The 27,650-nt window shown below is 35.9% G+C and overlaps 1 protein-coding gene across 2 annotated transcripts; it reads right to left on the minus strand.

Annotated features, from left to right (window-relative positions):
- Positions 1–25: 25 nt before the first annotated feature.
- On the minus strand, positions 26–27,650 carry LOC115453865 (syndecan). 2 transcript variants are annotated; one of them, XM_037442904.1, is made up of 5 exons: positions 27,533–27,650; positions 8,419–8,764; positions 6,796–6,917; positions 5,396–5,516; positions 26–4,229 (listed from the first exon to the last, which is right to left on the minus strand). In XM_037442904.1, the coding sequence occupies exons 1-5, from the start codon at positions 27,563–27,565 to the stop codon at positions 4,057–4,059; spliced, it is 795 nt and encodes a 264-aa protein (XP_037298801.1). In that variant the 5' UTR covers positions 27,566–27,650; the 3' UTR covers positions 26–4,056. The 2 variants fall into 2 exon arrangements, with proteins under 2 accessions (XP_037298801.1, XP_037298802.1); XM_037442905.1 differs by lacking the exons at positions 8,419–8,764; positions 27,533–27,650 and adding an exon at positions 7,964–8,184.

Below are 27,650 nucleotides of genomic sequence, written 5' to 3' on the forward strand. Positions count from 1 at the left end.
TAAAGGGTGTAAAGAAAAAACACAATTAGTTTACAATATCCTGTATATTTACCTAAGTGTAAAGGAATATTTACAAAGTGGACAACGACGTATGATGATCCCTACCTTAGTCTATTTCACGTCTTACATAAAACAGTTGCATGCACTGGAGATTCTATATTTATGAATATTGGCCGTATTTGGGACTCGTATAGTATCAATATCAGTCGATGATTATTACACGCATGTTATTCTTGTTTGAGGTATTTATGCTTATAGTTTTTGATTTGGATATGATTTTAATTTTAGGTCAAGGATATTGATGAATGCCGGATATTTTAATACAATGATTTAGACAAGAGTCTGAAGAAATATGACTTCTACACATACGTATTGGTGAGGTAAGGATAACATGAGCAATTACGGCCTACACACCCGCAATGTAAAACTGATCTGTTTACTGAATTCTGCGAGACAATCGTATTTGGATGCATGCAACTGTAATGAGAAACATAAAAATAACATGAGCGCAGTAACAAAATACAATATTGATTTAGTCATAGATAATGTTTATGTCAGTTAGCCTCTGTTCTATTTTTAATGTTGCCAGTAAGAAAAATATCTTAAATGTATGGATTTTTGAATCAATATTGTATGTTTGTTTCACACAGCTGCCAATAGTTGCCTTTTATTAGCTGCCGGATTTATAAAGGTGAATAACAAGAGATTATTTTAAAAGCAAATTTATTACACACTGTATTCAATTCGTATGAAATAAATCAAATATTTATTTAGCCGTTAGGATATTTTCACATACAACAGTGAATACATACAAAAATGACAATACGAATGGATCTTTAAGAGACAGGCAGCGGTTCAAGGAGATATTGCCTTATTAGGTGCAATATTTGCAAATGCTTATAATTAGTTTTTTGAATCAATGATTTAGTTTTAAGTTTTTTACTGTATTGAAACAAATATTACTGTATTTTCTTGAAATTTTCGCAGCCACGTCATAAATTTTATATTTTCAATATTATCTTTTCATTCGTACATATTATACGACGTTTTAACAATTGATTTATTCTACAGATTACGAAATAAAAAAATTATCAAAATCAGTAATTACAGTGTTGTATGTGGAAATATTCATGATTATTAAACAGTTATATAAAACCCATAGCAGAAACAAAAAATCATTAGCGATCTAGTTTTTTGGTTATATGTTATTTAAATAATTTTGTAAGTCTAAGAGAATTTACAATTACAATGTACAACTTACGCATACGAGGCCATAAACAAATCGCCATAACACAAAACAATTCCAATTTGCTTTGAAACGCTCAGTTTAGTAAAAATCCATTATGTCAATAACTTTATTACAAATTATAACTTTGTATGGGATTCAATATCTTTTTACATGCAAAGTGACAGGTAGTGTTGACATTGAGAGATGTATATCCCTTGCACAATTATGCCGGTCTATTTTGAACTGCATATACACAGGCTGGTCCTGGAACGCGAGACACTAACGTGGGTCACTATGGCGGGTTTTACACCGTGTGTACGGTGGTCTCTACCCAAGCGAATACAAGCCTCCTTCCACATGCGAACCTTAACAGAGGAAGAGGCGTCTTGGCTGCCTGATGAAAATATAACCTTGCATTGGACTAGTGTGTTAAGTCTAATTCCGGATAATAATTGTTGCAAATAATGACGTGGGTTTAATTATTACAGTCAGAGCAGTTCGTGGCTGTGGAATCGTTTTGGAGTCATGGCCATTCTATTTGTCCTGGCCCACCGCTGTTCGCCCCTACAGCATACAAGGTATTCTATCCAATCAGATAGGAATGTATTTGGATATAGATTTTTAGATGTAAACTGCATTGTGTAAGCAAGAAATACAGTCTAGAATGATTTAAAAAATAATTAAATTATTTTTTTTTTATTTGATTGGCAACACTTAATAATTACATGTCAAATATTTTAGAATGAATTATCAAACAGTATAAAATACTCACTTTGCAAAATGTGTACTCACGCAACACAACCACGCATATTCAAACTTCACAATAGTATATGAGTTAGTGTTGTATCTAGAATTATAAGTGTTTGTGGTATTTGTGTATGCGTGAGGGTCACAGATAACAGCATCATTGCACAAACTACTCAAAGTCCGCTTGTAATATTATCTAATATGAAAAGACGGGACAAATATAGTTCTAGTTAATTTCTTACTCAACAATTTTTTACATGCAATGTACATCTAAAATTCTTACATCAAAAACTTGTTTTAAATTCTAAATTACTAATGAAATGTCCAATAAGATCTTAGACTTGTCTTTGCAATTATTTTAATATTCAACCCCAATAGTTTACATGCAAATATAAACCTTATTTGTATGAACTTAAACAATACATTATTAACAATGTGTCATTTACAACAATCTAGTAGCCTGTGAGAAAATTTTACAACAATAAATCGATATTACGTTAATCGATTTGGCTGTATGGTTACGTTTCCTCATTCTCTTGAAATGAAAAACGCACGTTAAATCTAATAAACCGAATTTAGATTTTTTTATAATTACATAATTATTAGAAATCATACAATAATGTTCAAGATATTTTTTATACAAACATTAAAATATACTAGAATATTTCTCCGACGCCATTATTGGAATATCGATTAAGGTTGATAATGTCAGCAAATTTTCTCGACAGGCCCCTCTTTTATAAAATAAATTAATTGACGTGATGTCATTCGTTAAATAACAGAATTAACTAACACTGTAGATATTAGAGCGGACTGTTAACTAGCGTGTTATCAAATCGTGACGCCATTTTGGCGGTTTAGAGCATCTGTCAAAAATTTACATATCTTTTTACTGGTCATTTCGTTTCTCATAAATTGGAAACTATTGCTTCTTCAATCATAAAATTTAATGTAAAATGTACTTTTTACAGATTAAATATGTAGTTTTTGACAGATCGCCTAAAGCACGATCAACAAATATTACTGCTTAGAACAAAAGATGGCACAAAGTACGTAAGACACAAAGTTAATTACAAAATGTCGTTGCACAACCAAGATAAGAGTAAATTCTTAGCTTCGTAACTAAAACCTAAAATAATGACGAGATTAAAATTATTAAAACAAAGTTATATCAATTCACTAAAATTACAACAAATATTGATTACTTGATTTACAAACAAATCGATAAGACTTAAAATTAAAAGAAAACAATCGACTAAAAAAGAAAATGTCAAAATTATTGTATTTTTTTTACGGGTCCATAAATACATACATATTGTATGTGTTATAAAAATCACATAATTATTTATAGATACAAGGAACGTAGTGTATAGTATTCTTTTCATCGAGTTCCTGAGACAATATCCGCGAGGGCGAAATAGTTCATACAAATTCTACGAATCTTAGAATATAATCTAACATACATTATATTACACAAACATCAGATTTGGACGTGGAAATAAAACTTGTGACTTTAGACACAGCAAAGAGAAATTGGCAAATATACAGTAGAAGATAAGCGGATGGCACAATTTTATACAGAATACACCGCGGAACACTCAGCCTCACACAGACCCACACACACCGCGACGGCCCTAACACTGAAAACTTTTGATATTTATCATTACTTATATAAAACTTGGTCTCAAACGTGATAATTTGAATGCTTTAACCCATCGTTCAGACTCTAGTACCAGGCTTGTACTTCGACAGTACAAACCGTACATGTCATTTAAAACAAACAATTCGTCGGTGTTTCGTTACATGCAAATCACAGAAACATTAGCCACGTTAATAAAAATGCAGTCGAAGATCCCTTGCGTGAAACGGAACGCGTCAAACGACGTCGCTCCCGAAGCGGACACGAGTGGCGCCACTAACTACTAACATTCTAAGTGGTACAAATAAATAAACTGGCAAAGGAACCACGGCCGGACAGATCGAACTGGTAATCTGGAAACGTTGACCGAGTCATGTAACATCCGCGGTTAAAATGTTAGTATGTTATTGGCATTCGACTAGTAATCGTTGGGCGGGCGGTCTCACGCGTAGAACTCCCGGTTGTTGTGTCCCTTCCCGTAGGACGCGGCGGCGGGAGAGCGCTTGGGTTCGTCGAGTGCGTACGAGCCCTCGTCCTTCTTGCGCATGCGGTACACTATGAACATCACCACCAGGATCGCGCACAGCAGACCCACCACTGCGCCGCCGATCACCGCTGCGAAACGAACACGTCTTGTTACTTCATCAGCTTCAATTTCACTTCATATTAAAAACACATTTGGCGCGTCGTACATAATACATATGTTACAAAATGAAATTAAGAAATAAGGACACAACCTGATGAAATTTAGAACTGCTGAATATATACTAATTTTATTAATAACATTTTTTTAGAATTCACTAACTTTCGGTCGCGGCTTCGCCCACGTGAAGGAGTTTTCCGGGATTAAAGTCCCGCTATATATTTTCCCGGGATAAAAAGTAGCCTATACGCTTTCCAGGGTCTTAAACTAACGCGATACAAAATTTCATAAAAATCCGTTCAGTAGATATTGAGAAATTTGATAATATGCAGACAGACAGAAAAGGGGACTTTATTTTATAATTTGTATAGATAATGAGTAGGTCATGAGGATAAACTCTGCTTACACTAGTAATGTAAACGTCGAAGTAGTTGCCATAAGGACCTTCCCTTTATTTATTCATATATTCTGTTCTTCAACAAACGTCGTACATTTGCCATTGATAGTGACTCATTTATGTTTTATTCAAAAACAATTCTTATCCAGTTGTTTTGTACGCCAATGTGCGTACAAAGTACTTAGTGTTCTGTATTATATTTTTTTCAAAGTTGTAAACCATAGTCTTTATTTATAATTTAATCTAAAAAATGAGAGTAACGTTAAACCCTGATGTTAAATATGTACCAGAATTGAAGAACATAAAATTACATAACAATTGGCAAATTTCACACGGCCTTTAAATTATTATGCAGAACTCTGTAGTATGTAGATTTCCTCACGGGGGTAACCTTTACCGTTTACTGTTAAAGCGAACGTTAATTCACAAACAAAATACATCTAACTTCTAAAAGTCAGAGGTGTGTGGCTTGAGTTTAGTACCTGCGGACATTTTCCGGGAACTGGGCAGACCGGTCCATTTCTACCTAGGTTATCATGTACTTTTACTTTTCCATTACGAGTCTGTAATCTATGTACAAACTATAAAACGATAAAAATATCAGAAAACTAAAACCAGGATTTTTGGTGAAATGTTCGTTATAAACGGATGATTTTTGGCACGTCAGCAAAAGTGAAGACGAGTATGTGGTTTTATTTATTAGCGCAATGTCAAAATGACGCTGTATAAAGTAATACTGACCGGCAAGTATGCCCGGCTGTGCGAAGAAGCTGGTGGCGCGGTCCTCGGGCTTCACGTCCATGATGACCACCTCGCGCTGCCGCGACTCCGCGTCCGCGTTACTGCCGGACGGCAGCTGGTCCTGCGGGAGGTATACCGAACAATTAAATTGGATTAAGGAAGAGAATATAGGAGTACAGGCAAGCAGTTCAGTCTGTATGGGATCCATATACAAGTACTTGCGAAAACGAGAAATATATTAATAAGATTTATTTTTATACGTGCAAACAAAGTGACCCTGCACCTGATGGTAAGTGTAGTGGTGTCCAATAGAAAGTTGACTGACGAGAGATGATTATCCGTCAGCAGTCGATACAATTATACCGTCCTGTTGGAACCGGATATACACCGGCTGATCTCGGTACGAGACACGCTTACACGGGCCACTGTATCGGGTTTTAACACCTTATGTTCAGTGATCGCTATCCGGGTGAATATACAATATATCCTACCACCAGAATTTTAAATTATAATTTGAACGTTTGACATATCGACTAGTACATCGTACGTCCATTGAATACATATAAGATATTTATAATAACTAGATAACAAACCACTCTTCCCGTCAACATCAAAACACCTACAAATAACAAAATACTCAGAAAACATAATTTCATTCCATTTCGTATTGTAAACATCGAGATAGTGACTAAAATACTTTTTATCATTTGGTCTTCCTGCGACATCATATACGGGGAAATCCTGGTCTGTTGACACAATTTTAAAACACAATTTCCTGGTGTCTGATGGCATCATGTAGTCATTATAATGGAAGCTGGTTGCGGACCAAAAACTAAGCTATATTAACTTAGATAAACCATCTTAGGTAGTGTGCTGACAACCAACTATGATTGTCTTTATTTATTGGTACATTATCGTTGGTTAGTTATAATTTCATACATGTTAAATAATAAAAAATAATACAGTTTAAGTGGATGTAAAGGGAGAAACGGTCAAAGGGAAGAAACTAGTCTTCTAAATAATTTTACATAAGAATTGACCAAATTTCAATCGGCTGATGCGTGGTCATGATTCAATCAATTCAATGATTATTGAGAGCATAATATAATTCCGAAGAATTTGCCCGAGAGTTACATGTTTCTCCCCAGACAGTAAAATAATTCTAGCCAATAATGAATATTGTCTTTTGGTATTCCGGTGCGGTAACATAGCTAGCTTCAGTTCTATATTCATCATTTTTGACAATTTGAAGTCGTTTCTATAATTTTAATTTGTTTGTGAGTTAGATTATTTCTGCAAAACATAATTTGATTTGTGGAGATCGAACCTCCAACTCAATCGGTTTAAAAGTAATATGAGCATTAAAATAGGTAACATAAGTGCCAGAGTCCGTTACTCACCGTGGAAGGATTGGTCTCCTCGCCGGAGATGCTGATGTCTGTTTGGTCGGGGCGCGAGGGTACCTCCTCCCCCGCGCCGTGCGGCTCCTCTACCACCCCCTCGTTGGGCTTAGCGTTCACAGCTGGAACAGTTATCATACAAGTCAGTTTCATGCCTATCTCAGGTGAAATCTTTCATCTCAATCAATCTTTTTCCTCTTGTTACATTCAAATGAAACTTTTAAAATTACGTCAATACAACTAAATAGAGGTTAATTTATTACAAAATATTCTTACAATCTTTTAAATAAGGTTCTCTTTGCCAATTATGTTTTATGTTATTTGTGACTATGGGCAGTGATTACTCTCCATCAGTACTTGCTTGTTTAACTAATGTCAACCTTAAAAGTTTCATCTGAATAGCAAACTAATTTTGTCAATAATCTAGATTTATCAAGTTCTCTTGTTAAATTCTTCTTAATTTCCAAATAGCAAGGATTTATGTAAATGTACATGTTTTAAAACTAATAACTTCACACAGCGATACATTAGATGACGAAGACTTTGGATATTTGGTTACGGATCGGGAGGGAACATCGCATGAACAAGCTTCCAATAAAAACGAAATACATCAAGATACTAACGAAATAACCATGGATATAAAAGCTAGATGGATATAAGGGTCCAAACATCTATTGGACCGAGTCAATCACTGGGCAGTGCCCAGCCAGCCCAGCCCTTGTTGGAATGTGGATTGAAGTCCTTAAAGCTTTGCCCAGCCGGGAGCGAGGCTGGTTAATATATAAGCTAATGGGTTTGTGATGACCGGCATATAACTAGAGCTAGCACCTAGAGCTATATACCTCATGCTTAGGCCTGCCATCCGATTTACTTAGATATTTATTAATTTTCTAGTCATCTGGGATACTAAAATTATATCTGACTAAAGCATTAATATTTTATTCGCCAAAATATGAATAATAACATTAAACTATGATTTTTGTAATTAAAAATAATCAAAGAATATTTGATAGTCGTAGAACCAATCTAAGTGATGGTAGGCCTAGTCATGCTACTACCTCGTATGCTGAATGGGAGGTCTCATTCAAAGATGATATCATTTTGCATGATGATGATGAATCCATGCAAAATAAAATTAAAAAGACTAAACAGGTCGTTAAACACTTACCGATGTCCTCGCTTAATTAAATTATTAAAACAATCAGAATTATTCGGTTAAAACACCACAATACAGAGGATATGACTGGGTTACGTTTAACAGGAAACTAATGGGCAGATGAAATAACGCTTACAATATAACAATGGACAGATAATAAAGTTTTAATTCAAGGCTGAATCATAATTATTGCGTTGTATTTGCCTTCGATTCTTAGCTAATTAGAGGTTACTGACACGGTAAATTCTAATTAAATGTTAAATAGTTCTGTATTCAGTAAATAAACAAAAAATATTTTAAAACGGTGCAAAATATCTAATATACTATGAAACAACCGGTCTTCGAATATAAAGTAAATTCAAATGAGAATTTACATTTCACAATTAATATATTATAGCATGACGACCGATCGTTTCAAAACCAAAATAAACGCAAATGAAAACTGGCATGCTTCAGCCACTACTCACGAACAACTACTTCGACGGGGGACGGAGGGTCGGTGCTGGGGACGGGATCTACATCCAGACTGATCGGCTCCTCCGTATCCTCTGGCAGCACGGGCTCCGCCTGCTTCGGCGATGTTGGTAACGGGGTGAAGTCTTCGTCATCTTCAGGCAGTTGGACAGCGTCACCTGAGCCTCGGCCGTCCTCGTCGTCGGGGCCAGGGCCTGCGCCCCACCCGGAGCCAGAGCTCTCGTCGGTCTCTAGACCGGAGCCTTCATCGGCGTCGATGTACACGTCCTGGTTCGATGGGTGCCCGTCGTTCTGTATGTGGTATGGCTCTTCTGTCGATGTCTCGCTGACGACGCCGTCCTGTAATCCAGATTGAACGAGTTTTAGTAGGTTGAATGGACTAGTATATATTAAATAAACTTCATTGATCTTCTAATTCTATTGTATTCTAACCTTATGTACTCTTAAATCATTTAATTCGAGCAAATTTCGTAAATGTAGCTATGTCGGTTTATACCCTTTTATAGTTCTTTAATTTGAGAAACTTCGTATCGTATTAAAATCCTGCATAGGTGTCGTCAAACTTGAAATGCCTTTCCAAATAAGGCAATGTTGTAAGAACTGGCACTAAAGTTGCAATAATTTTCCGAAACCCGCACTGTTACTGCACACGATATAATAAACCTCGTAATATACTGCATTGCAACAGAAGATGCTTTGATCGAAACGCAGAATAGAGTTCGCGATGACGTGTCGCGACCCATTTCGGGGTAAATCGGCATTCGACATTAAACTTTTATCACTGACCTATTTATTTGCAAGCGCATGTTACACTCCGTCCGACATTCCATCAAAACAATGGTAATCACAAACAAAACACAATACGCGAAAAACCATAAATCACGGGGTATTGCGTTTCCCTACGTCACCATGAATGGGAGTACAGAGGTCATGGTGTTGGGTCACTCACCTCGCTCGCGAGTCCTCACGCCCTCCGACTGTAGGACAGGCCTCCCAAAACTGAATTATAGATAATTTCCACTTATTTAAGAGAAGACAGTGCTTTGCTTAGCTAGCCTAAGTTGTAGTGGCGACGGATCGATAGGCTTTCGAGGGGAGATGCCCGGGGAGGAGGGAGGGGACCCGGGAAGGGTCTGGCCAGTCCCGCTTGTCGCCGACAGATGCCGGGTTGCGGCGGAAGGCTTTCGAGGAAAATGTTTGGCGGCTTGCACGGTAGAGAGCGTTTGTACATGTTGAACTTTAAAGCTCGCGGGTTGTGAGTTGACGCGCTAGGTGGCGCTAGATATAAGCTTTGTTACCTGAATTGCAATATACAAATTAGATTATTATTAAACCATGCATTTTAATTATATTTTAATTTTTGCGTAATGAACTAAAACATTTATAATATTCAAGTTTTTTGTGAAAATATAAAACTAAATTATTCCCTTATGAATTTCTGTACCTACGTACTTTAAAACGACACACAGCCTAATTTTAGCTTCAATATTTTATGCTTTCTTTAAATGTAAGAATATACAGAGGATATTCCATAACTTCATGAAAACTTCATATTTTATTAATAATTCATGCCTCTTGTTTCGCCAAAAAGTAGTCTTAATTCGAAAACTACTCATTCACAAAAAACAATTAATTTAAGATCACCTGAGTATTTGGAACCAAGTAAGCTAAGTAGATGATAGGTTTGCATACACGATGCAACTTATTGCTGGGACTTAAATGATTGTTTTTATAAATACCTTGCACTTGTAGCAACTTCGATAGTATCATTACATTCCTTGACTATAAATCTTATAAAAATCTCTTCTAAGTTAGATTCGTGGCGACCATGATGTTTTATTAAAAACGTTGTAGATACTTTAGTTTGCGAGTGGCACGCTACGATTGAGCTAATTAGCACAATCGGCTAAGAAGTGTCACGTCTGCATCCGTTGAAGCTTGACGTCTAAAGAATGTAATATAATGCGTATATTATAATATAAAAAGCGGCGATAGCCTAGTTGGGTGTGGAACGGACTGCAGAGACGAATGTCTGCAGGTTCAAATCCCAAGGATACACCACTGCCTTTTCAAAAATTAAGTGTGTATTCTTTGTGAATTGTGGCTTGCTTACATCGACGTAAAACATCTTGAGGAAACCTACACACCTGAGAAGTTCTCTATAGGAATTCTGAGGATGTGTGAAGTCTACCGCACTAGGCCAGCGTGGTGGACTAAGGCCTAATCCTTCTTAGTAGTAGAGGAGGCTCGTGCCCAGCTGTGGGTCAGTATTGAAATTAAACTAATTTTCGGATTCTATCGCAGTTTTTTATATTTTATATTTCTCCCGACGTTTCGAAGACTTTGCAGCCTTCATGGTCACGGGGGTCATGGTCGTTTGCCCCATTGAATTTAAGTTAATTTCAATGTCTAACATTCGCGTAAACATAAGAAATCATTATGTGGGTCAGTATATAAAACAGGGTTGATATTTGTATGAAGCACTGCTTTCACGTGTCATATTGTAGTTTGTTATAATATTAGGGGACTATTTCACAATTTTTGATTAAATGATTCTCGTTAGATAAATAACCCGACTAAATACAAGTCACGCTCTAATCTACGCTCCTGAAAAAATGGTAATAAAATTACTACTATTTACATTTTCTGTTTAATAGGATAACTGTAAGATATTGATTTGAACTTTGTGAAACAAACCCTAAGGCCCTAAGTTGTTTGTGTGCGATAGTGCAACGTTTTTGAAATCCAAATGCAGTATAGGTGACGTATATCTTTTGTCTAAAATATCACTGATCGCGACTATATAGATGGTTTACGTTTTAATTATTTATTCCGTTTAAATAAAACTATTTTTCCGGATATTATCGCGGTTTTTTATAATATAATTTTCTCCCGACGTTACATTATTTCGAGTAAATCCGGTAGAAGCCGCTAGTCTTTCACGGGTATTGGAGCATGTCCTGATTACAATTTTATCATGAAACCCGACCGGCTGTAATGAGAAATATTATTTATCGCCCCGACTCCTGGGATAATGCGAACTGACCCGTTTTTCGACTGTTTATTACCGCAACAGCGCACTCTATAGCCTTTTAAATACATTTTTATTTAGTTTCGTTACGCGTATGTGGTAAGTGATAGATGTTAACGCGCAATAGATTACGTTCAATGATTAATTGTCGTATGCGAATCTGGTTGAAGGTATGGCTTTATATGATTTTTTTATTGTTTTGAATGAAGAGACGAGCTTGCTTTTCGATGGTAAGTGATACGACCATAAACAGTAAAACACCATCCAACACATTGAATTACAAAGTATTGTTTGGTATTCCACTGCGCTCGCCATCCTGAGACATGGGATGTAAGTATTATTATGTCCAGTAGTTACACTGACTACAGTGTCCCTCAAACCAGTACACAACAGTGATTACACACTGCTGCTTGGCGGCAGAAATAGACATTGCGGTGGTACCTACCCAGGTGGACTCTCAAATATGAGAGACCTACTATCATTAATGTATCTGTCAGTGCTGTGTTTCAACATGACCTTATGTTTGTTAGCCTGGAAAGGGCCGGCTTATACAAACACACTGAACTTTTCGTGAGCGGCTAAGGCGCTCGCAGCCCTTGAAAATTAAGTGACCATGCTGAGGGCAACCCACTAACGGGTTATGAACCTCGGCTCAGGACACTGGGAGAGGATGAGACATTAACGATTATGGAATCACATAGTCGTAGCGAACTAACAATCTAACATTATCGATTCGTCGGCACGCGGGCCGGAACTATTAGGAACGCTGTGTGGTGTGTGAAGGAAAATATAGGCACTGTATTAAGATGCTTGTTATAAAACCTAACGTTCCAAGACGATGGTAGTGTAGTGCTATGCAGATGTTAGTGTTACTACTCTTAACCAACAACATTTCAGACGAGACACCCACAGGTGTCTAGAGGTGATTGCGTCTTTGTATGAAATTGAATATACAAGACCTCAGGGTGTAGCTTAGATGACTTTCTACAATCGTTAACGCTAACCAAAAACATAATAAATATATATGACATATTTTCACGATAAGTATATCGCTAGTATATGCTATTCTCATACATATAGTTAGCGTTAACGATTGTAGTATGACAATGTATACATAATTGAAGGCAAGCAAATGGAGGCTTAAAATTTATAGACATGTCAAAATTGCAACAGCAATGTTACTTCACCTCGCTTTCCTGTGTGATGTACCACCGTGGCGGACCCTCGTATAATATAGAATGTAGATTATCTTCCCTAGAACTTAGGCAGTGTGGTCTAAATAGCAGAAAATATTGGCAACTAGTGACTCGCTCGCCTAATATTACGCCTGCTGATAAAAAATAGCAAAAATCTAGATCGGCGGCATGAGACTAAACATCAAATAGTTTTATATCAACAATAATTTAATATCGAATCTATATATATTCATTTCTCTTACACATATTCAAACAATATAAAAAAGAAAATCACAGTTGCTTATAACGATTCTTTTTAAATAAGAAACCGCTATTATCAATGGCAAATCTCTACAGAAGTCATCCTTAAATATTAGTATTATGTTTAGTAAAAAGCTTCAGTATCAAATTCATATTTATCTATACTATTATACAAAGCTGAAGAGTTTGTTTGTTTGTTTGTTTGAAAGCGCTAATCTCATGAACTACCGGTCCAAACTGAAAAATTCTTTTTGCGTTGGATAGCCCTTTGTTCGTGGAGTGCTATAGGCTATATATCATCACGCTATACCTAATAGGAGCGGAGCAGTAATGACTAATCTCAGGAACTAGCGGTCCAAACTGAAAAATTCTTTTTGCGCTGGATAGCCCTTTGTTCGTGGAGTGCTATAGGCTATATATCATCACGCTATACCTAATAGGAGCGGAGCAGTAATGACTAATCTCAGGAACTAGCGGTCCAAACTGAAAAATTCTTTTTGCGCTGGATAGCCCTTTATTCGTGAAGTGCTATAGGTTATATATCATCACGCTATACCCAATAGGAGCAGAGCAGTAATGGCTAATCTCAGGAACTACCGGTCCAAATTGAAAAAATCTTTTTGCGTTGGATAGCCCTTTGTTCGTGGAGTGCTATAGGCTATATATCATCACGCTATACCCAATGGGAGCGGAGCAGTAATGGCTAATCTCAGGAACTTCCGATTCGAACTGAAAAATATTTTTGTGTTGAATAGTCCTTTGTTTGTAGAGTGCTCAAAGTTATATATCATCACGCTATGACCAATAGGAGCGGAGCAGTAGTAGCTAATCTCAGGAACTACCGGTTTGAACTGCAAAAATTGTTTTGTATTGGATAGCCCTTTATTTGTGGAGCGCTATAGGCTATCATCACGCTATGACTAATAGGAGCGGAGCAGTAACGAAACATGTTGCAAAAACGGGGAAAAATTATTAGTTTTCAGAGCTTCGGTTGCGTGTGCTGCGTAAACGGTTAAAGTTATGCAACAATGATGTACGACGGGATTGTTCCTCTTAAAAAGGATTAAAAAATATATTATAAAACAAAGTCCCTCGCTGCATCTGTCTGCCTGAACGTGTTAAACTCAAAAACTACCCAACGTATTAAGATGAAATTTGGTATGGAGACAGTTTGAGACCCTGGGAAGAACATAGGCTCCCGGAAAACTACTACTTTTATAACGGAAAAGTTTAGCCTGAAAAACTTTATAAAGCGGGCGGAGCCGCGGGCAAAAGCTAGTTATGAATAATGTTGATAAATTATAATTTTATATCATTATTAGATGAAAAATATTTAAAAAGCCTTTAGAAAAACTACCAAATAAATCTTAATTCACACAGCATACAGCCATTTCTACTTTTAATTATGCCCGTTCTATATTTAAATTTACTAATGTTCGTTTTTAATTTGTTATTTTTAAATGCTTAAAAAATTACGGTATTCCTTTTTTGAAATCTGTTACTTAAAAAGATTTCGCGTTGCCAGTTCACTTTATTATCTTTAGCATCCTGATGTATCGCCGTCCTTGTTGCTCGCTAGGGATTTGATAGCGATAGCATGAATATAAATGCGAGTGGAGGTGTATGCTTGCGTACTCTATCTTACTGTTATCACTGGCTGTTACAACCTGTGGGAAATGTCTCCAGTCCTTGAACGGTTTCAGGTATAAGTTTTTAGTACCTGTATGTTGCTTATGGGAGACTTTGGGCGTTATTTCGTAGAATATGTTTATTTTGTCGAGACGTTTTTATATCTTGTCCGCGATTGTTTTTGTAACGGAATATGTTAATTTTATGAAAAACAAAATGGTTGTTTGTTTAAGTACACTGTTGCAAGCGTATCTACTATGTATCTCGATGGAGTAATTGTATAGTATATCCGATAAGATTATCGCACTGAGGTTGCGGGGTCGGATCCCTGGTCGGGAAAAGTATTATTGGCTTTTTTGCCCAGAATCAACCTAGTCTGCAGTTGTTCCCGATATTACGTGGGGCCTAACGTAGTTGGCGAAATGTGGGCATGTTAACCTCTGCCTACCTCTGAAAATATAAAAGGTGTGATGCTATGTATGTATGTCTACTAGCGCACGTGGTTAAAGCGTTTATTAAAGAAATGGTTCGTGAATTTCAACTCCGTCCAAAATATAAATCGTTATACCTAATTAGTCCATTGAAAAGTTACATTTGGGGTTGCGTTTTTTAGAGGACGCAATTTTATTTTTTTGAAGTGTAGGGGGGGTCAGTCTAAAGCTAAAACCAAGTTTGTGGGGTCGCCACCCTTGTCCCACGGCCGCCATCTTGAAAATAGGGGTTGAAATGGTTTTACGATGTATCTCTTAAACTATTTATCTGACAAAAAAAATGTATGAACATTTTTTGTTGCAAATTAAATTCTCTACAACTTTGGTCTAGTAACTTTCGTCGTAGAACTATAAATAAAAAAGTTATAAGCGAAAATGTTAAGAAATTCAATGTTAAGCAATGTATATATCGTTTACCATCAGGCGAACGGCAAGCTCGTCTCGTCATTAACAGAAATAAAAAAAACCTATTTTGTCCGCATAGCATTTAAATTATAAATAAATAATTTTCCAAGGGCATCTGTAAATCATTTCATCCATGAAGACGCGCCTCATTACTTTCAATAATCGTTTAGTGTGCGTGAGCAGCCTGAGTGAACACGCACACTACGATTGATAGCGAGGAAATGCAATACCGCGAAGTATAGGATTATCAATCAAATGAATCGTATAATAAGTTTCAATTTTAATTGTGACGTTCGTCATTTACGCAGTTTTTCACTATCCTCTATTTGAATTTTATTATTGAATTTACAACAAAGTAACATTACCAAAACACAAAGTATGTTTGTTCCTTACCGTAAGTATATTGAGATAAGGCTTGAAAACTTAAACAAAGCTCTGTGAAACCTTAAGAGATGAATTTGAGAGCAAAAGGCAACTGTTTAAAATGTACAAAGTTTAATGGAAATCTTGTGCGTTGAATATTAACGGTATAATGGGGTCTTATGACCACGATGGGGGTTAATGGTTTTTTGTGTACAATTTAATGACAATGGCAGTGGATAATGGTGACCACTTATCATCAGATTGACCGAGTCATCGCCCTACAATGGTAAAAAGAATACTGTGATCTTTTGACGAACGAAAGCATTTACCGTCAATCGAGCGGCTTGCTTGTGTTATTTCATTGTATACAGGGAATTTTTACTTTGCGTTACCTAAATAAAGCCATATATTCGTCTTCACCTCTGGTAACATTGTGCCAAAAATCATCCATGAATAACAAATATTGTTGATAAAAGACGGATTTTAGTTTACTGATTTTCTCATTTTGTAGTTTAGTGCGAATATGATGTGTGTAAGTGTATTTATGACTAAAAGAATGATGTTGCCGCTCCGACCACCTTATATTCTCATTTTAGAATTTTCTCTTATTTTAGATTTAGAAAGCTTTTTATCAAGTATATCAATATAGGATACTATTTAATCATAATGTACCAGACATGAGTATATTATAACTTCGCAAAAGTCCGTTAATTTATTAGAAAAACTAGCCTCCATTCCTGAATTAGTTATTCTCGTCCCGTCAGCCATCTTCGGTATATTGCATTAATATCAGTGGCGTATGCCAAGAAATCACGGCTGATATTAAGCCCACATGCCTGCGAGTATGATTGCGCAATTTATTTAAATATTATTGGAATAAGTTCTTTATTTGGGCGTTAATTTGCTAGTTTTACTTGCGTAAGCAATTTACGTAAAATTTACTAATGTAAGAAACCCTTGGGAAACATTTAAGTTATGTAAATAAGTTAGTTACATCGTAATACTGTGTCATTGAGAATTTTGAATTGTAAAATGTTTGCTGGTGTGCAAAGTTCGTCACAAATGTTATACGAAAAATAAAATTATAAATTATCCTTTATTAGAAATTATCGAGATAAAAGGTACAAACATCCGGGTCGTATGGATTGGCAACAGACGTCCAAAAATCGCCTCAAACTTTCACGCAATTATAATATAAGCTTTGGAACGCGACTAGGTTTATATAAAAGTCCGTTCTTAAAATAGAAACAATTATGTAGCACTAATAAATGATATAGTTTTTTCTGAAAATTCTTCGTTAATGAAATTAAAGCGTCATCAAACAAAGGAACTCTTCAGTATTCAAACGCGCGAACCGTCAATGCAAGCACATCTATTTGCATACGCTCCGTAATTTTATTGTTGAAATAGTGGATAAAGCTAATAACAGTACTATATTTTTATTACATTACAACTTATAAACATTGCAGAAGTGAAATATAAAACAGAGGTGATAAATAGTGTTTTAAAAAGTGATAATACGAGAATATAACAATTCAAAATAATTAATTTACTGACCTACGACAACTCGTGCTATCTAAGCGTTGGGTGCGTTGCCAAATTCCACGCTCAATCCATGCCGCGTTGCCGCTCTGTACAGTACATTTCTTTCGCCTAAGTTCTGCCCATTAAGCTAACCCCGTGCCACGTTGCCAGATTGAACAGAGCATTTTTAATACAATTGATTGTGATTTATAGAAAGCGTTTACTTAATATGAGTCCTAAACAAGGTAACTGCTGCGCGACATGTACAAATATAATCACCGACAGAAAATTCGTCTGTTGCACAAAGTTAAATTGTAACAAAAGATATCATCTTCTCTGTGTCAACATCCCAAATGTGAGCAGTGACATAAGGAAAACATGGAAGTGTCCTGATTGTGTATGTCTGTCGAAAAGAAATAGCTCTGATATTGAAAACCCCATCAGTAAGTCCGATACTACATCGCACAAAGACATCGATTCGCCTCTATGTAAACTGACGGATGAAATACGTTTGTTGCGTCTTGAAATAGCATCCTTGAAAACAGAATTTGATGTAGCCATTACTGCCTTGAGACGGTGTGAAAGCAGGATTGAGGAATTATCATCTACGCTCTCCTCTCAGGAATGCAGACTGACAGCAGCTGAAGAAAAATCTAACAAGATTGTAGACCTAATGAATGAAAATTGTATACTACAGAACCAAATTAACTCTATTACCCAATCAATGATGTCTAATGAAATTGAAATACTCGGTATCACAGAAGCAGCACATGAGAACCCCCAACACTTAATGAAAATTATAGCCGCTAAAGTGGGTTCGCATCTATCCGACTCTGACATTGATTATGTAAACCGCGTAGGTCCACGTCAAAATGCAACAATGAAAACTCCACGACCGCTGGTAGTCCGATTTTCTCGCCGAAATGCAAGAGACTTATTCTACAAGTCAGCTAAGTCACGACGGCTAACTACGGATGACCTTAACATAGAAGGCATAACCACCAACATTTATTTCAATGAAAGATTAACTCGAGCCAACAGGATTTTATTTCGTGAATGTAGAACTCGTTGTAAAGAAGCTGGATTCAAATACTGCTGGACAAAGGGCGGATCCATTTTCGTCAAGAAACACGATGGCAAAGGCTCGGATGTTTATCACATCAAATCAAAGGAAGACATCGATAAAGTTCTCCAAAGCGAGCCAAAAACTTCTAAATTATATCTGCATGCCCAGGAGTAAACTGTCAGTATGTTATATAGCACAACCTTGTTTTAGATTGTTCTATTTATATTTTTGTTTAATTTTTGCCTATTTTATAACAAGTTTAATTTTATTTTATATTTTCATATTTTTACACTATACACTTACACACTGAATACACAAAACATACATACCAATACACACCAAATAAAAACATACACAATGAATAAAAAAGCTACTGAGGTTAACGAAATCCATGAAATCGATCTTTATAATAATGAGACCGATCAATTTAAAATTTTGCGTTGTGCCTTCTCGGGTTACTTTTGGCAAGCATACTTACTTTTTTCGGAATATATGTACTTTTATACAAATAAAATAATAAATAATGGCTAATTACGATATACTAGGAGAACTCGATTCGTCTGTAATGCCGTGCCATATAGTAAGTAACCCTGAATCTTGCAGCGCAATGTTTTCGCATAAATATAATACTAAGATTTTGACTTTAAATATCAGAAGTTTACAACATAATTTTAATGCGTTTCTAACCACACTTGTGAGACTCCGCATGTCATTTGATATTATTATTTTGACGGAGTGTTGGATAAATGATAGTTCCATTATTCCACAGCTAAAAGGATACAATAACTATAGGACAACAAAATACATAAATAGAGCTGGTGGGGTTGTCGCATATGTTAACAACCAGTGGTCGGCACAGGTCACTGAACCTTTGATCGAAGAAGCAAATTGCCTTCAAATTTCTATACGAAACGATATAACCGTACTAGGAATATATCGCTCTCCATCCTTCGTTGACACCTCGCCCTTTCTAAATTCCCTGTCTTGCACTGTTCAAATGATTAAAGACACTAAATGTGTAATTGTGGCTGGTGATATGAATATAAACACCTATTTAGAAAATGACTCGGATATAAATACAAGTGCAAACTATCTGTGTCTACTGGCTGAACTGAACCTTAAACCAATAGTTAATATGCCCACACGTGGTAACGCATGTTTAGATCATATTCATGTTACGTCAAAGTTCGAAACGCAATCAGTTGTGTGTAATACAGATATAACAGATCATGACATTGTTATAGCAGGGGTAGTTACTAAAATAAATAAATATTCCAGTAAACGAAGATTGATATCCAAAATTGATTACGATTCGGTTAATGCTGAATTAAGCCAGGTTAACTGGAACGTGGTCATCAATAAAAGTACAATCGACGAAGCTGTTGCTGAGTTTGAATTTATTATCGCTGATATACTGAGTAAAAACACAGTAAAAAACTAGTAAGTCGCTCAAAATTTACCATCGAACCTTGGATGACTCCTGGTCTAATTAGGTGTTCTAAACACAAAGACCTCCTACATTCTAGGGTTCGCAAGAACCCAAAGGATGAGACCATTAAGCTCATTTACACCCGCTACAGAAATTTCTACGGTAACATTATTCGTAAATTAAAACAAAATTATGATACAAATAAACTAGAGGAGAGTAAACATTGTCCAAAACAGCTCTGGGATACCATTAAAAATATTACACATACAAAGATCACTAAACAAGTACCATTGGAGCTCACACAAACAAAAGATTCTGTAATAAAATCTTTAGATTACTGTAACAATTATTTTTCTAGTGTTGGAAAACAATTAGCAAATAATATACTGTCAACTTCTAACGAAACCCAGGACTCACTTGCCCGCAAAGTAGCAATAGACAATACACCCTTACAATCTTTATTTCTTGATCCCACTGACGAAGAAGAGATTAAATCCTTGATAGTAAGTTTGAAACCATCCAGTGCCCCAGGCCTGGATGGTATCTCAAACCGTTTGTTATACTCCATTCAAAACCACATAATTATGCCCTTAACATTTATTTGTAACCTTAGTTTATCACAGGGTATTTTTCCATCTGCCTGGAAAATGGCAGCAGTTACTCCTATCCATAAATCAGGGGACAAGTTTGAACCTAGTAATTATCGTCCAATATCACTTTTAGGGTCTTTTTCTAAAATTTTAGAGAAATTAATGCATAAACGCCTGATTAAATTTCTTGACGAACACAATATACTATCAGAAAGGCAATTTGGTTTTCGAGTAAACAAATCAACGGAAAACGCAGTTGACTTAACGACTAAAATTATTGTAGAACAGTTAGACAAAAAACAAGCTTGTATAGGCGTTTTCCTTGACTTAAGCAAAGCTTTTGATACGGTTTGTATTCCTATTTTGTTACGAAAGTTGGAACTCCTAGGTATTAGAGGTATTTGCCTGAATTGGTTTCGAAGCTATTTAATTAATCGGAAACAATGTATTAAAATTAATCAAGATAAAAGCAATCCATGTAGCTTAGAATTCGGCGTTCCACAGGGAAGCATATTAGGTCCTATATTATTTATTTTATACATAAATGACATTAAAACCAATATAAGTAATTCTGATATCATATGTTACGCAGACGATACGGCAGTTATTTTTCATGCAAATACTTGGTCGGAAGTTTTTGATGTAGCCGAAAGAGGAATGAAAAACATTGCCATTTGGCTACAAAACAATTTATTGACACTCAATTTATCAAAAACAACCTATATATGTTTTCACAAAACTAAAGTTTCGGCCCCACCGTCCAACATGAATATTCAAATTCATACCTGTCCTAATTCATTACACTGCACCTGTAAAACTATCAGCAAATCTCACAGTATTAAGTACCTTGGTGTACTTATTGACGAAAAACTGAATTTTAAAGAGCACCTGATCACGTCAGCAAATAGAGTTCGAAAACTCATATACATTTTTAAAACTTACGCACTTCAGCTTCCACTGAACTACTTAAAACTGTTTATTATGCAATCTGTCAATCTGTAATATCGTATTGTATTATAGTTTGGGGTGGTACAGCGGCGTCATATATGATGTTACTAGAGAGCACAAAGATCGGTGCTCAAAGTGATCTTTGAAAAGCCTATATTGTATCCAACTACTAGTCTTTATAAAGAAACTCAAGTTCTTTCAGTCCGTAGTCTATTTATCCTGAGAGTTATGCTAAATACGCATCGTACCATCTTAGATTCGCCTAAACATAAAAACATGTTACTCGATCGTATATATAAACTACCCACATCAAAAGTAAACACATCTTTTGCAAGAAGATTCAGTGTCTTTCTTCATCCCCATATTTATAATAAAGTAAACGGTAACGCAAATTGTATAATTAAACATTGTTCAGTCAGAGAAATGAAATTTAAGGTTCAGAAGTGGTTATGTTCCCTCGAATATAACGACATTGAAGCACTACTTAAAGTAGCCCAGTAGCATACTATAACTCATACGCACAACACACATACAATTATACTCATACTAAACAATCATAATACACACACACACACACACACACACACACACACACACACACACACACACACACACACACACACACACACACGCACACACACATGACACACAGACACTTCAATACGTGTACCCTCATTCAACTACACGTATTATACACCTATTAACTTTTGAAAAAAGCCATGAATTTAAACAATTTAAAGGTAGTTTTTAAATCTGATAGTTTAAATATTTACTATTTTCAACTATAATGTATTTTCTAGAATAACTTTCAAGATGTCAAAATGCTGAATATCAACCCATAGTAACAGAAAACACAACAGATAACTGAAAAAATATCACAATTTGTAAAATCCCGAGCGAGATCAAATGGAAGCGTACGGCATCCAGCGGTGGCTTTGTGACCAAACAAACTTGGCCTGCCCTTGCTCCGAACGTTTCCTGTCGTGCTCTATTTGTCTGCGCGCGGTGGGGAGGGAAGGTCAATTTATATCAGCAGATGTATTGGGTCAGCCGCTCTGTTACGTGCATGTTACTTTACCGAGTTTGCAAGTTATAATAAGAAGCGGGTTTTCAAGTTTTAGTTTAAATGTACGCATAATTCAACTAGAGGAAGTTTACGTATTACTTAAGACATTTGATGATCGGTATTCTATCCCATGATACGATAATAGATGAGTCTAGCGTCAAATTGAAAACAGACTATATCATGTGTATTTTTGAAATGTTTTAACAGGTTATATCATGTGAATGTTTTTATACAATAGATGTATTGTTTTAGTATGAGACTAACTTATTCTCCTCATTGTAATTGCTATGACTGGCTGACAGGAGCAGCAGCAGCCAAAATTATGACATGATGCCTATTTATTGTAATGTGCTGTGCGCACCGATATTGATATTGTGTCATAAAATCCAGCAATTAAACTGGCTATAGCCAATCTAAAACACAGCGCTGTTTGGCAAAGACCTAAACAAGCGAACTGTCGCTTATGTCTTGACACCCACAATATCCGCTAAACGCCTATGCTTGTAACTTGCGCGTGCAGTCCATTTCCTTTCTATTTTATATTGTCACTCGTTAGCCGCACTGACCTACATGTGTAAACAGAATCGGTATGTTATTGAATGTCGGCTTGTAGTTTGTACCCTATTTATTTGTCCCGACGATTGACAAGTTGCCTGTTGCAAACAAATCACAACTTAACCGCACAGTAAATAGAACAGAATGTCGAAAACAATTTTTGTTCTTAGAATTCCAGTAGCCTGCAATTTTCGGTTATTTGCTATGCAGCTTTTTGATGCTGTTCGTTTAAAGGGATTGGGGCTAAATGTAAGCTGAATGATGAATAAAAGGTTCTAGCAAATGTTTGTTTTGCTGCCGGAAGCTACTTGATTGTTCCGTTATCTGCTATTAATAACGGTATTGCTATTAATAACTAGACGAAGCAATACAAGATGCAATATTGCTAGAGAAATTGTATATAACTATAAAGCCGGTTGGCACGGCGGGAATGTTTTAGCAGCTTTTGTGAATGATGAGAAGGCCGCCATAGCGGTTTGTTCAGGAGCAGCTGGTGTAACTTACTGGCCTTTTACATACAAATGAGTACGTTGATAACGCGTAGAGAGCGCGTGTGTAACTTGCATAGTTGAAGTATCAAATAGGGTACTTGATTAGGTTCTAAGGTTTTTAAAGAAATTAGATCCTTATGTTCATTTCGGAAAACCGTAGTTTATAAAAACAAAGGCAAATCCTTTCAACATGTGGGAAACATGTTGCGCCACACGCCCACACCACAATGAGCCGGGATGTTTGTTCGTAAATATTTGTTTCGGCTCTGTATTGTGATCGAAGATCTTTCGTAGTTACGACACAAGGCTATAATGGAGTTAAAATTGTAACACTGTATTATTAACTAGTTTTGCTTGCGGGACGCATGCGGGAACTTCTTTTATCATGGGAAAAATTGTAGCTTGGAGATTAAATATAATCCAGAATAAGTTGGCACTCTCCCTACTCTACCTATTACAGTCAAGAAATTATTGAGGTCTAAGATCGCTGTCAAAGATATAATCATTACACTGCTATGAATGAAACACAAACTTTAGGGTCTTGGGTTCTACGAAGCCATTGTTATGGACCCTAATTACTGGGCATTATCGGACTCAACATTTTATGTTTCAGGATAATAAGCGCAATGGTTCGTAAATTAAATTTTTGAATGGTGTTGCTTTTTTTGAAGCCGGTCGAGTCGTTTACCATCAGTTGACTGGCATGCTTGTCTCGTCATTTGGATATGTAAAAGTCAACAAAGGCAAATTTTAACTCACCAGATGTCTCTTGGAGTAGATGGGATGACCACTGAGATTATGTATGACTTACTCCCTGATGTAAATTTTATTTACTTAAACTGTTTATTGTACATCAAATCTCATAGGAAAGTATATATATTTTTAAGAATATGAACAAACAGGAAGAATAAACGACGATCTTATCATCAATGTCATTTTTCTTCAAAGAGCTACAGATTAAAATTTGTATGAAATAAAAAATGTAGCCTACATCGTCTATTGTTAAAAGTATGCGCTTACAAAGGGTACAAAACACGTAGTTTGTTTAACTGACAACGGTTGCCCTGTGCCGGGTCGGTAACGCGTCGGTGACGGGTCGTTAGCCCGTGTAATTGCTCCCTCACGCCAATTAGGCACCGTAACGTTGCCATAACGTCTTCGTGACGGCTTTAAAAACGTTTGTGAGCGTTATCAGCAAGTTATTGTGCTATTTTATGTGTGTTTTGGGTGTCGGAGTTCGTTGACTGAGGCAATTGAGAGAGAAGGCGCAATTCGACTCGCTCTCGCTGCATCATTAAGAGTGCATTAGAATTTTTTTTACTGTGTTACTTGTAGCAAAAATGTATATTTCTCTATGCTGATTGCACATTTGTTGTCACAAAGTTCTATGCTGTTTCTGCCACATTTATAACTTTTTATGGAACTAAATTACTAGACGAGCAGAATGCTAGCTCGTGTAAGCCACGTCTAAACAGTAATCGCCTTACTCAGTTTGAACCTCAAGCTATTGCAGGGCATTGAATTGTAGCTATTACTTTAGTTATAATACTGGCTGCAATTTTCTAAGCTAAAACAAAAAATCCTTGGAATAGGCGAGGGCTGCGTCTTAGTAACTCCGTATAAAAGATAGATAGATAGACAACGTATGTCCATACATGTAGATTTCTTATTAACTATAGCTAGTGACTCTTCACTTAAACCAATTCTATCCAGACAACAATTAAAATCTAAATTGTCAGAAAACATTTGTTACTATTTGTTATATAGTTATAAGTAACGCGTTCGATATTAATCTGTACAAACTGGAAGTAGAGGTCGTCGAAGAGCTAAGGTACGTGCCGCCGACAGCCGTTACAAACATATTAATTTTCAAACCAATTTAATACTAGATTGGCAATTAATTCCACTTCCCCATTCCACTAATAACTAACGCCCCTTATGTTTTCGAGATTCTTGGAATTTGGAACAATTTTGATGAGAATTTTCCTTAACATTGGGTGCTAACTGCAAAGTAATAATTCGTGTTTGTGTAAGGATTTTTATTTTGTCTCATGTTTCGGTAAAAGAAAATAATATTGATATTTTTGGCTTTAGAGAGTAGACATAAAAATATCAGGCATATCAATAATTATTTAATATTATTTTATGACATTAGAATCAAGTGCCAGTATTTAAAAGCTCGAATATTTTGCAGTTATCGAAATTACGTATACACTAAATAATAATTGTAATAAAATTAAACGCAACAAATAACGTAATAATACGACATGTAAATTGTCGACTAAAACAGTATTTAATCCGCCTTCAACTCGCAACAATCTTTCCCGAACTTTTATACTGAAAAATATCACATTTCAAAAGTTCGTGCTCCGTTGACTCTTTGAAAGAACTAAACAATTCCATTCAGTAGCTGTCGGGATGTCCAAGAAGACAAGAAGAATCACAATAACAATAAACGCTTCGGGCGCGCTGAATGTTCCGCGCGAATTGGCGCCCAACGCGGGACCGCTTATTTACAACGGACAGCTGATAAACTTGTCGGTATCCAGTTAGACCGCTGTTTGATACACTGTAAAACTGTCTGATGTTTCATTTAACGGTACAAAGCTTTGTGTTCACTAACATTTGATGGACAGATTGTTTAGCGACGTTGTCCTCTAACGCGTTTCATAAAAATTACGCAATGTATTTGGTTACATAACATGATTTACTAATTATTTGATGGTTTCTGCATTATATTAAATAGCTGTAATGTAAGAGTAAGGGACAAAACAACGTAATTAGTGATTCCTTATTAATCTGTTAAAAATAATCTTACTATCTTACATCTTATCTTACTTTTACTAATATTATAAATGGGAATGTATTTGAAAATCTTTAGATGTTTGTTATATGTAAACGCAAAAACAGCCAAACGTATTTAGATATAATTTGGCTCGTAGGTAGATCACTTCATGCATTTAAAACACATAGGCTACTGTTTACCCTGGCGTGGGAGTTCATAGTTTTTTTTTTAAAATACAAAGTGTTGTCCTTTTACATGTGGCGTTATTAATCGAAACAGTGTTTTAGGATTTTTATAGTGAGAAAGGCTTTTCACGCAACGATCCTGCGAGCAACATCTATTTACTTTAATATTTTTAAAGTTGCATCACTGAATACATTCATGCTAATTACTGTCTACAATAGAGACTAAAGGCCAATATCAGCGTTGACCTCTGCTATACATAATAACAATCATTTAGCAACGCGTATCTTGCCATACTGTAGTATAGATAGATGTTACTAGAGATTCTCATTTGTCAGTCTGTACCTCCGGATACTGTTAATCCGTTGATGGATACGAAGTTAGTAGCTCTGTGTGCTAATTCTCTACTGTCTGTAGTATAAATAAACTATATTTTAACTCTCTTAAAGGTAATGCATATTAAAGCAGTGCGGGTTTTAAGTCATATTGATGTAATTTTTTATTATAATTTTGGTTGTCCTTATATATTATGTTTACTTAATTTAATTGTAGAATGAATAATTAGAATTGTATTATCAGATAGTAGCTATTCAATACCAACAAGCACATCGAAAATACAAGATCATTCTTTTCGGTTCGCGGCCGTCCGAAAAAAAGTTTAGAAAGTTTGGGCCACCGGAAAACTCACCTCACGAAACACAAAGCTTTTAGTCCAAGTTTGTTTTTATATCAGGAGACCGACTAGGTCAAGCCAGTTCATTTGTTCTACATACAACTCGGAATAACGCGGTTTTACTTGCAAATATTATTATATTGGAGATAAGGTAGATAAAAATTAATTTTACTGTTTTGGAATTAAAGAGGATCAATTAAAGGTTTATTTGAAATATTTTACTGTAGATTTACAAAACATTTATTATTCCTCAAAAAAGTGATGGAAATTCAGTCGGCCTTTATTCACATAATAGGGGAAACCTAATTTCAAGCAAAAAGTATATTTAACATTGACATGATATGTTATAAAAAAAAAAACAGTCAATAAATAGTATGACATGTATTAATCCTCAAAGAATATTGTTACAGAGCCCTGTAAGACATGTACAATATATATTCACCAGTAAAGACGGATCACAAGGAGTACGGTTCATTAGTCAACACTGAGTCGCCCGTTCGCCGCATGAACGCTCGGCTGTGCACGCCGAATGCTCGCCACATTTTTCGATGTCCGAATGT

Source organism: Manduca sexta, chromosome 25 (genome assembly GCF_014839805.1).
Source record: "Manduca sexta isolate Smith_Timp_Sample1 chromosome 25, JHU_Msex_v1.0, whole genome shotgun sequence".
Lineage (NCBI taxonomy): Eukaryota > Metazoa > Arthropoda > Insecta > Lepidoptera > Sphingidae > Manduca > Manduca sexta.